The following is a 12,124-nucleotide window of genomic DNA, read 5'->3' as shown; positions in this document are numbered from 1 at the left end:
CAATTAAACAAAGTTCCAAATTGGTCTAATAAGAAGCAAGTTCTTATGGATTGGCTCTCTGCAAATAACATTTCTCATTCCCCAGATATGCGAAAAATTGAGTTGCTTAATTTGGTCAAAAGAAACTCGCCCACAACTAAACTATTTAAATTCAACACGATGCTTAAAGAGCACATGGATTTCTAGCTTTGAGGCTACCACCATATCATTGTGATATTGATGCTATTGAGAATGTTTGGGCAGAAGTTAAAAGTTTCATTCGCCAACGCAACGTAACTGGGGATATTGACGTGTCGAAACTTTTTCAGCTTTCAGAACAGGCGATTGAAAGTATTACAGTTCAAAACTGGGGAAAATATTGCTCTCATGTCACCTCATTGGAAAATATGTATTGGGACAGAGACTGAATTATCGAAGAATCATGTGAACCTTTAGTGATATCAGTTTAAGTTAAGTGATGGCGATTCGGACACCGATTCAGGTGACTATGAAGATTAAAAGGATTTGATAATGGTATTTTTTTCCAACCTTTTTTTGTTGCATGGGTTTGTTAAAAGAGTCACAACAAGTCATAAATCATTAATTGGTTTAGGACATTAAAGTGTCTCAGTTCTCTCAACTGTAAGTTTAGAATATCTAAGTTCGTTTTTCTAGTAGAAAGGCTTATACGCTGGTTAAACATGTTAAACATAAATTAAATCAACTTTAATATATACTTTCTGATATTTTGGCAACGTCATGTGGCCATCTTCATGGGAACTTAAGATAAAGACACATGCATGCAAGTACTACATAACAGCAAATAAGAAACAAAGCAAGGAAGCTACGTTTTCCTTAAGTCCTAATGGTGTCCCCTGGCGGGCTATATTTGGTGTTCTTGGCCTTTGGGCTGAAGTTCTTCTGATATATGTTTCCCAAATTTGGGGCAGTCTCATGCATAAAAATTTATTGAGGTTTGGCATGTTCCTAAGGGCTGAGGCTGATTCCATGAATAGTCTTTCATATTTGAACTTGCTGCAGTGTATTACTATGGCTTTCTTCCACCTTATTCTGAGGCGAGTATCCAGAGCATGGTCTGCAAGCGCAGAATGGTTGCACTGGTGAAATCAGATGTAGTCCTTGTGTTCTGAGATTCTGATATTTGCTGTCCTGCTTGTTTGGCCAAAGTAGGACAATTTACAGCTGCAAGGGACCTGGTATACACCAAGTAGGTCTAGGGGAAGTGGCTGATCTTTAGTGGAGTGGATAAGGGATGCCAATTTTCTATATGGTCTGTAACAAGAGGTCGTCATGTTTTTTTAGGATTTTGTTGATTTTTTCCGAGGTGCCTCGGATGTAGGAACTCAATCATAATGACTACACAGGTAAGCTTAAGGCTTCACTATTAGATCGAGCTACTTACCTCCTCATTGAATACAATCCCACCAATTCACAAATTAGAAAACTCCATAGGCTCCTTAAGAAGGTCACTTCTTGGCCTGTAGAGATTACTAACAGACTAAAACCATATAACTCTAGACCTCCCTGTATATATGGGCTCCCAAAAATACATAAAGAAAATGTGCCATTACATCCCATAGCGGATGGTATTGATTCCCCCACTTACAAACTAGCTAAATATTTAGCCAAAGCGCTCTCACATAATATACTGGCAACATACCATCACATATAAAAAACTCAGCCCACTTCAAAACCAGTATAGAAAACCTTACACTCTAACATAATGGCATAAAGGTCAGTTTTGACGTCTCCTCCTTATTCACAAATGTCCCCCTCAAAGAAACCTTAGAGCTAATCCAAGCTAAATTTCCTCCTGATATCTAAGCTCTATTTCAGTTCACAATGAACTCAGGCTATTTAGTTTGGCAGGAAAAATTCTACAAACAGATAGAGGGGACAGTTATGGGTTCACCACTTTCCCCACCCTTGGCCAATTTCTTTATGGAGACTTTTGAAGAGAAAGACTTAAACTCTGCCCCACAAAAACTTACCATATGGCTTCGCTACGTTGATAATGTGTTCACTATTTGGCCACATTGCCCGGATACGCTCCTTTCCTTCTTAACACACTTAAACAACCAACACCTCAGAATCAAGTTCACCCTGGAAAAAGAGAAAAACAATAGCCTTCCCTTCCTAGACACACTAGTCACCTGCCAACCTGATGGAACTTTGGTTTTCTCAGTTTATAGAAAACCCACCCATACAGGCAGATACATTCACTAACAATCCCATAAACCCCCTCCCACACACACACACCTCACAACAATATGGAGTTATTAAGGCACTATTCAACAGGGAAAAACTAATCTGCTCAAATGACCAAGCCCTAAATACTAAACTAAACATCCTTAACACTTTCTCAGCCAATGGCTACCCCCCCAAAAAATACTAAAACCAGTTATCCACAACCCACCTCCCCCACCCTTCACAAAAAAGATTACTCTAAATCCATCACCATTCCCTACATCTGAGGCACCTTGGAAAAAATCAACAAAATCCTAAAAAAACATGACTTGATCTCTTGTTACAGACCATATAGAAAATTGGCATCCCTTATCTGCTCCATTAAAGACCAACCACTTTCCCTAGACTTACCTGGTGTATACCAGGTCCCTTACAGCTGTAAATTGTCCTACTTTGGCCAAACAGGCAGACAGCAAATATCAGAATCTCAGAACACAAGGACTACATCCCATTTCACCAGTACATCCACTATGAGCTTGCAGACCATGCTCCTGATACTTGCCACAGAATAAGTTGGAAGAAAGCCACAGTAATACACCACAGCAAGTTCAAATATGAAAGACTATTCATGGAATCAGCCTCAGCCCTTAGGAACATGCTAAACCTCAACAAATTTGGATGCATGAGACTGCCCCAAATTTGGGAGACATATATCAGAAGAACTTCAGCCCAAAGGCCAAGAACACCTAATATAGCCCGCCAGGGAGCACCATCAGGACTTCAGGAAAACGGTAGCTTCCTCGCTTCGTTTCTCTTTGCTGTTATGTAGTACTTGCGTGCACGTCTTTATCTTAAGTTCCCATGAAGATGGCAATGTGACATTGCCGAAAAATTGGAAAGTATATATTAAAGTTGATTTAAATTATATTTCTAGTGTACACTGTCAATTCCTTAAGTATTTAGTTATCGACTAAGTTCATTTGAAAAAAATTTCTGTTTTTCTGTATAATTATTTTTATTTTATAGAAAACTTTCTTAAAAATAAATGCTTAAAAATAAATAAATAAATAAATAAATTTTCTTAAATGCATGACAGTGTTCATAAAGGAAAATTTAGATTTAATTTTTTTTTTATTTATGTGCAGAAGTGTCAAAGGGTCTCTAATCTGTGGGCGAACTATACCAAGTCAGTGCTTTAGGACTTTGTCAATTAAAATTTTAATTATTTACTACACTCCTTGTTACTATATCATGATAAGTAGTTGTGCTCTGAAGATGCTTGTTAAAATCCCAGCAAAATTTCATCCAGGTAATAAATATTTTATTTATTATTATATTATTATTTGTTTTGGTATTATATACTGCTAAATGCATGACAAATAACTTCCAACTACTTAAACCAGTTCACAACCTTTCACTTTAAAATGTTTGAATATAAAAAATAAAATACAGTAATCTACCATTTATCTGAACAATCAGGAAGGCTTGTAATTCTGATAACTGAAGAACTATTACATGATGTGTGTAACCAGAAATCGGTTGACAGGCAAGGTTCGGTTAATTGAAGGATCACTGTTTGAAAGTTGGATAAATGGTAGCTTACTGTATACAAGTAGATGATTTTATCAAGCTACAGTATTCATGAGTGTATTTCTTATACATACCCAGAAAGCCTTTTTTAGCTAATTGCAATGCAAAATTTCTTGTAATTTTTTCTAATTCAAATTCACTAAACTCTTTTGGATTAATTTTAAGGCCAGCTTTTCCTCCTCCAAATGGAACATCTACTGCTGCACACTTAAATGTCATCAGAGCTGCTAAAGCTTTCACTTCATCCAAAGAGACATCTGTGCTGTATCGAATACCTAAAATTTATACATTTTATACATTGAACTAGCACATTTAAAAATTATAACTACTATTTAAAATATACATATTTATAATACAGTTTTTATTAAAAACTTATTACATTAAACTTTATGCACCAAACACACTGTTAATATTATAATATTTTGATCAATCCAATTTTGCTGTGAATACAACATGAGAAACTTGGTTGCTCCAAGAGGAGGTGAGAGCATGTGTAGGCAGGAAAAGAATGTGATGACCAGAGATCAAGAGGAAACAGTTGATTCTAAAATGAAGAAGCAGAAAGGGAAATGGCCCCAGTCGAGCATGGAGAGACCACATCGAGTGAGTGGTATCAGTGGAACTAGCTGTAGATCCAGAAATGAGCTGTTGTGTTTGTATACAAATGCTAGAAGTATAAGAAACAAGGCAGATGAAATGGTTGCACTAATTGCATCTTTTCACCCAAAGATTGTCAGAATAAGTGAGACATGGTTGGAAGAGGATGACATCCTGACAGGAATAGAGATGGAAGGTTATGATGTGTTTTGTGAGGATAGAAAGGGTAAAAAGGGAGGGGGAGTGCTACTGATGATTGACAAAGAGTTATGTCCATACAAAGTAGAGATGCAAGAGGGGAAATAGTGCCAGTGGTTTTGAGGCAGTATGGTGTGAGATAGAGGTAAATGGAATCAAATACTTGGTTGGATGTTGTTATAGACCAGGAAATGTGGGTGGTGGTGATAATGAAATGTAAAATCAAATTAGCCAAGTAAATAAGAAAAGGGTGATCATTATGGGTGATTTTAATTATGGCAATATAGACTGGAATGATGAGATAGCAACTGAAAGTAAAGAAAATGAGTTTGAGTTTTTGAGGGATAACTACCTCAGACAGTATGTAACAGAGGACACACGAGGATTAAGGGTCTTGGATTTGGTCATCTCATCAGAGGATGTAATTATAAATGAGGCGTCAAATCATCCACCAATGGTGAGAGTGACCATGAGGTGATTACTTGGGTGGTTGCCAGCAGTGCGAGGACTCTTGTGAGAAAAGGGTATACGTGGAACTACAAGGCGGAGTGATTATGAAGAGCTCAGGAGACAGCTTGTGGGTGTAGCATGGAATGAGGAGTTAGCTGGTAAAGAGATCAATGCAGCTTGGGGGATTTTCAAAAACAATCCAGTAGATGCAATGTCTAAATGTATTCCAAGAGTGAGAAGGTTAAATAAGGCAGGTGTGAGATGGATGAATTAAGCATGCAATACAGAGAAAAAGGGCATTGTGGAAGCAGCATAAGAGAAGTGGAAATAACCAATTTCATGAGGTCTACAAAGACCAGGCAAGGAGGGTGACTTGGTTGGTGAGAGTAGATAAAGAGAGGTATGAACAGCAGTTAGCTAATGAAGCCAAAAAGAATCCTAGGGAGTTCTTTCAATATGTAGCCAGCAAAAGAAAGAATGATTATGGAAGGATGACATTGATTGGAGAAAATGGTATAAAGACAGCTGTTGCAGAATTTTTTGGAGATACTTAATGAACAGTTCATAAAGATCTTTCAATCTTGTGAATGTGACTTCATGGAGAGATTGAGAGCAGTTGATGATGTGGAGGAGAGACTGACACTGTAAGTGAGCAAGAGGTGTTTGGGGAGTTGAGTAAACTAGATGTAAATAAGGCTGTGGGACTTGATAATATATATCACCATGTATTCTGAAGGAAAATGCCAGGGAGTTGACTGCCTTGACATATTTTTTTAATATGAGTCTTGCACATGGTCAAGTTCCTAAGGAATGGAAGGAGGACAGGATTGTGCCACTTCATAAAGAAAGTGATTGAACTCAAGCATCAAACTATAAGCCTATCTCTGTGTCAGGTGTTGTGGTTAAGATGTTGGAGAAGCTTGTGAGAACTAGGATCCAGAGTTGGGATGAAAACAATGGTATTATCTTTAATGGACAGCATGGATTTGCTAAATGGAGGTAATGTTTTAGTAATTTATTACTTATTACAATAAAGTGACTGCTTCCTTGGACAGAGGAGAAGGATACACAGTAATATACTTGGATTTCACGAAGGCTTTTGATAGAGTACCTCATGATAAGTTGACAGTCAAACTAGAGTAGATGGGGTTGGATATTAGATTACTGCATTGGATTGGAGACCAGCTATCTGACAGGTACAAAACAAGTTGTGTATGGGGGTGCAATATCCAGGAAAAGGAAAGTCACTAGTGGAGTGCCTCAGGGGTCTGTTTTAGAGCCATTACTGTTTAACTTGTATATTAATGATATTGGTGAAGATTTGGATGGAAATATACAGTTGTTTGCAGATTATGCAAAGTTGGGAAGAACCATAAAGAGTAGTGAAGATGTTGTGGCCTTACAAGAAGACTTGAATAAATTGAGTGATTGGGCACAGAAATGGGAATGCGACTTCAATGTTGCAAAATATAAGGTTTTAAAATTTGGAAAACAAAGATGAATGCAGAATTTATGCTTGGTGAGAATATATTGTTGGAGGTAGAAGAAATAAGAGATATGGGGGTGATAGTAAATAAGGATCTAAAATTTAGGGGACACATCGCCAAAATTGTGAGGACAACACAAATGCGCTTCTGGGAATGATGCAGAGGACACTGACGTGTAGAAGTAGGGATATTCTTGTTCCATTGTACAAGGCTTTGATTAGGCCACACATGGACTATTGTGCCCAGATTTGGTCACCGGGTTTTCAGAAGGATGAAGATATGTTGGAAAGGGTCCAAAGGCAACTGACTAAGGTAGTTTCTGACCTCTGGAATATAGAGTATGAGGAAATATTGAGAAGATGTAATTTGCAGAGTCTGGTGGACAGGATGAAAAGGGGTTGTTATAGGATCAATGGTGGAGGTTCTACAGAGAATAATGGGAGATCAGGGGAGATTTTTATACAGTTTTATACTCCCTCTTTATACAGTTTCCAGGGATGACTTCTGGTCATCCCTGGAAATTGTATAAAGAGGGTGTGAGTAGGGGAGTGAGAGGCAGGTTTTTTTTCGTGCAGAGTTGTGAATGATTGGAATGCCTTGTCTGAGAGTGTGATGTCTGCAAGGAGTTTAAAGACACGGTATGATGATTTGTGTGTGTGTGTGATAAAAGGACCTCTCAGATGAGTCTTTGACTCCATGAGGTCTTGTGGTAATAATAATATTACCAAATTTCATTTATATATTTTTTCAGATTATGAACAGGGTGCCCATAACTGAAAACACACACACAAAAGGGGGACAAACTGTTGGGGGGAATAGTCTTCAAAAAATTACAAAATTATTTTCAATGATCTGAAATTCACTACTCAACAAAAATCGTTAATGCAAATTGGAACAAAATTCGTTTTTTTTTGTATTTAAATCTTTTAATGTAATTAAAATTTAATTGTATATGTAGCTGCTAATTAAGGATTAAATTGATAAATAGTAAATGAAACAAAAAAATTAAACGAATATTAACTTTACATGAGTCACTACATGGCACGATGCACACTGCCCATTGGGGTGTCCATTGATATTTCTTTCCAAGCACTATATTTGTAGGTTTGGTCACAGTAGACCATCCTAGATTTATTCTGTATTCTTTCTTTTAGTGTTGCACAGTGATCAGCATTCATTTTAGAAATTATGGACTTTACAACTGTGTTAAAATATAAATAACTCTTTTAATTTCCTGACATTTTGATCTTCATATTAAGATCATCATCATCTGGAGTATATATAAATATACAAGGACAAGCTGAGTTACATTACACACAGTAAGCTAAAGAAACAATGATATGATCACTGGTTATTCTACTAGCATGACCTCTAGTGAAAAAAAAAAAAAATAATAATAATAATAATAATGAGTTATTTAGAAACTACATCAAAGCTAAATTCTATTTAAGATAACATGGGAAAAATATTATTTCTGATAGATAGTCTTCTTTCAGTAACAATGATGTCCTATTTTAACATTACAATTGTTATTTTAGATATAGGATTATCTACAGTCCTGTTTATAGTTAACTCTTAGAGAGAAAGGTTCCATGGGTAGAATATATGCCTTCTATATGCTTGGGATTTTTAGACCATCATTACTGTTCAGATTGGGGTGGTTGATAAGAATCTCACAGGCTTCCTTAAATTTGTGTTCATACCATGTTTTGGTATGATGTAAACAACTGGTGCTTTTCCGGTCAATTCTATGTAAAGCGGGCATGATCAGAAAGGCCAGCTTCACCATAGTTATTATATTTAATGTGTAGTTTGTGTTCCTTTTGGCTGATAGGAATTGCGTCCTGTTTCCCATATATATGGTATACTACAGGTGCAATAAATACAGTATACTCCAGGGTGGGTCAGCGGAGAGAGTGGGTCTTTGGATGAGTCGAGTAAGATTTTTAATTTTGCAGGAAGTTTAAAAGGTAGCTTTGAGGTTTTATATATATATATATTTTTTTTTAATCTGGCATATAAAATGTATAAATTTTAGGTATTCAATACAGCACAGATGTCTCTTTGGATGAAGTGAAAACTTTAGCAGCTCTGATGACATTAAAGTGTGCAGCAGTAGATGTTCCATTTGGAGGAGGAAAAGCTGGCCTTAAAATAAATCCAAACACAGAATACTACAAAAATACAACCTCAAAGCCACCTTTAAACCTCCTGCAAAATTAAAAAGCTTACTCAACTCATCCAAAGACCTACTCCCTCTGCTGGCCCACCCTGAAGTATACCATATTTATTGCACCTGTAATATACCATATATAAGGAAAACAGGATGCACAATTCCTATCAGACAAAAGGAATATAAATGACACATTAAATATAATAACTATGGTGAAGCTGGCTTTTCTGATCATACCCTGAACACTTTACATAGAATTGACAAGAAAAGACCCAGTTGTTTATATCACACCAAAACATGGTATGAACGCAAATTTAAGGAAGCCTGCGAGATTCTTATCAACCACCCCAATCTGAACAATAATGATGGTCTAAAAATCCCAAGCATATGGAAAGCACATATTCTACCCCTGGAACCTTTCTCTCTAAGAGTTAACTATAAACAGGACTGTAGATAATCCAGAATCCTATATCTAAAATAACAATTGTAATGTTAAAATAGGACATCATTGTTACTGAAAGAAGATTATCTATAAGAAAGAATATTTTTCCCATTTTATCTTAAATAGAATTTAGCTTTGATGTAGTTTCTAAATAATTAATTTTTTTTTTTTTTTTTCACTAAAGATCATGCCAGTAGAATAACCAGTGATCAAATCATTGTTTCTTTAGCTTACTGTGTGTAATGTAACTCAGCTTGTACTTGTATATTTGTATATACTTCAGATGATCTTAATATGAAGATCGAAATGTCGGGAAATTAAAAGAGCTATTTATATTTTAACACAGTTGTAAACTCCATAATTTCTAAAATGAAAGATTTATTCTGTTTAATAGCTTCTTCGCAACTAAAAAATGCATAATAAGTACCTCAAAATTACTCACTTGCTGTACCTAAAGTCTAAACAGTTTGTTTCTTGAAATTATGCAGTGGAAACTGATGCAACTGGAATACTCTTGTATCTTATATACTTTTAAAAGAATGAATCTTTTTTAATACTGTTTTTTAATTTTTCACAAATACTTGTGAAAATTATCCCACTTGAATACTCAGAGGTTTCTATATTATCTTTGATATTACTGTGTCAATTTGCAATCAATTTTTCTCTTTGTTCCATAAAAAATTCAGAAAAGATAAGTCTTTCTACTGAAGCAATGGAACTAGAAAGATAAGTCTTTCTACTGAACCAGGCAGTGTCACCATAAAGTCAACAGTTGTTTCATACACACAAAAGAAATGATTTCATTATGAAAATGCTGGAATTTATTTTTATTTTTATTTTTAGAAAATTAAAGAAATTTTCAAAAAAAGAGACCAGAATGAGAATATAACTTTCAACTTTGGAATTCTTCAATAATTGCAATATGCGCTGATCAAGAGTTCACTTATGAAAAATAAAACTCTCTCTGACATAAGATTGCTATGTATAGTAGTAGAGATTTTTATTATTATTGTTATTATTTTCTGACCCCCATGGAGTTACAAGACTCATTGCAGGAGGTCAACACTAGTGAACACAAAGTCTATCATACGACTCCTTAAAATCATCCACAGTCTGGCTCTCAGGTAATGCATTCCATGCTCTTACCACCATCCATGCAAAAAATTTACTTCTTACCCTTTTAGTCACTACCTCCTGTTTTGCAACTTTCAGAGACTGCCTCTTGTCCTTGTTCTATGAAAAATCTCCTCAGTGTTAATGTGAAAATAACCCTTCAACAGCATAAATGTCTTGATCATATCCCCTCTTTGCCTTCTATCCAGCAAACTCTGCAGTCCATATGTCCTCAGTCTATCCTAATAAGAGTACCTTTAACAAATCCAAGCTGGCCTGCATAAATAATATTACCTCATCTGCCAAATTCTATATAGGAGTTCTTACCAATTTCTCCAAAATCTTAACTATAGAAGAAACAAAAACAGGCCTATAATTTGAATACCTCCATTCTACTAACACCCTTATGCAATGGTACTATCTAAAACTTCTTGGACTCTCTAGGAACCTGCTGAATTACAAGACTTTTGTTAAACACAGCCAAGTTAACGGCACAGTCAGTTCCATAACACATTCCCTTAAAACACGTGGTGAAATTCCATCTACTCCCCCCAACCTTATTAACATTTAGTGTACTCAGTATTCAGAATACATCCTCTTCATTCACTTCTAACATTTTACCACTCATTATCCTTCTAGGAATAAAGCCTGTAGTACCAGGATAGAACACAATAATAAAGTGATCATTAAATAGCTCAACTATGTCATCTGCTTTGGTCACCTGATTCCCTCTCCATCCTGCAAGATAATCCATCCGCTGTCATTTTACTTGTGAACTTCAACCAGCCTTTCTTTTGCCTGCTGTGCCTCCCTTCAGTGAAACAGCTCCTAAACTTAAAAAAACACGTTGAAATCTTGGAGCAGCACCTCACTACAATCGACCAAACTTTCTCCCATAAAATTAAATCAATTGTATCTAAGCTAAAACGGATCCATGATCAGTGCTTAGACGATAAATCACAAATCAATACCAGCCAGCTCCATAGCCTCATTGCATCAATGGTGCACAACTAGAATGAGGCCGAAAATTAAAAATATAAAGCCATTATTCTCAACTTCCACACCAAAAGCAACAATACATTGAAGAAAGACATAACCAAATTAGTGAGAAAATCCACTTTTAAATGCAACAAAATCATCAGATGTTACTGCTTCAAACCTATGAACAAAAAAGGGATGGACCACTTTCCTGCAATTGGTGAAAGGAACCTGTGACACACTGGCAAGTGAATCAGAACTAATGGAAGCCTTGAATAGCCTCAAAGTCACTTCTCTCCAATCAAGTATACGAACCCAACCTGACCAGTGCAAACAAGGTCAACAACTTTGCAAATAACTGTAAGAAAACAACAAAGCAACGATAAAGTACATTGACTAAAAAGAGGAATTCTAGTGAAATCAAGCGATGTTAACAGCCAACTTGAAAACCAAAGTACAAATACGAAAACCAAAGTACGAATATTGGGTCATAAGTGTGTATGACCCAATCGGTCATACAAAGACTATATCAACTACGAGACTTTCAGATCCACTTTACAAATATACAAGGTGTGTTGTGTTCAAAAAAAGACCGAACTTTTGCTATAACGACTTTTTTGCTCATTTTACATTTTAAGCACTGTCCTCTTCAAAGTAGTCCCCTCTAATGGCAATACATTGTTCCAGTTTCTTCCATTGTTGAAATGCTTCCTGGAATGCACTTTCTGTAATGATGCGCAGTTCCTTTATCGCATTTTCCTGAATCTCCTCTATGGTTTGGAAATGATGTCCTTTCAAAGTGGTTTTAAGTTTGGGAAACAGTTTTGTTTACCATATCCATATGGGACAAATTCATAATGGACAATGCCTTTCCAATCAAAAACGCAACCAACATCACCTTGATCTTTG

At 36.0% G+C, this 12,124-nt stretch overlaps 1 protein-coding gene across 2 annotated transcripts in view; it reads right to left on the bottom strand.

Moving 5' to 3' along the window:
- The window catches only part of LOC150104424 (glutamate dehydrogenase, mitochondrial-like), a 214,610-nt gene extending 210,562 nt beyond the window's left edge, over window positions 1–4,048 (bottom strand). For both annotated transcript variants that reach the window (XR_016548701.1, XM_090397011.1), the window contains exon 1: window positions 3,852–4,048. Coding sequence is in view for 1 of the 2 variants with exons in the window: in XM_090397011.1 (XP_090253137.1) it covers window positions 3,852–3,996 (145 nt within the window). In the remaining variant the exon portion in view is untranslated. The remainder of the gene's footprint in view (window positions 1–3,851) is intronic.
- Between the last annotated feature and the right edge of the window lie 8,076 nt (window positions 4,049–12,124).

This window comes from Typopeltis vanoorti, chromosome 8 (genome assembly GCF_054136105.1).
Source record: "Typopeltis vanoorti isolate ZY-2024b chromosome 8, IOZ_Tvanoo_1.0, whole genome shotgun sequence".
NCBI classification, from domain to species: Eukaryota; Metazoa; Arthropoda; class Arachnida; order Uropygi; family Thelyphonidae; genus Typopeltis; species Typopeltis vanoorti.
Note: the sequence above shows the minus strand (reverse complement) of the source record. Positions and strands in the feature narration are given on the sequence as shown.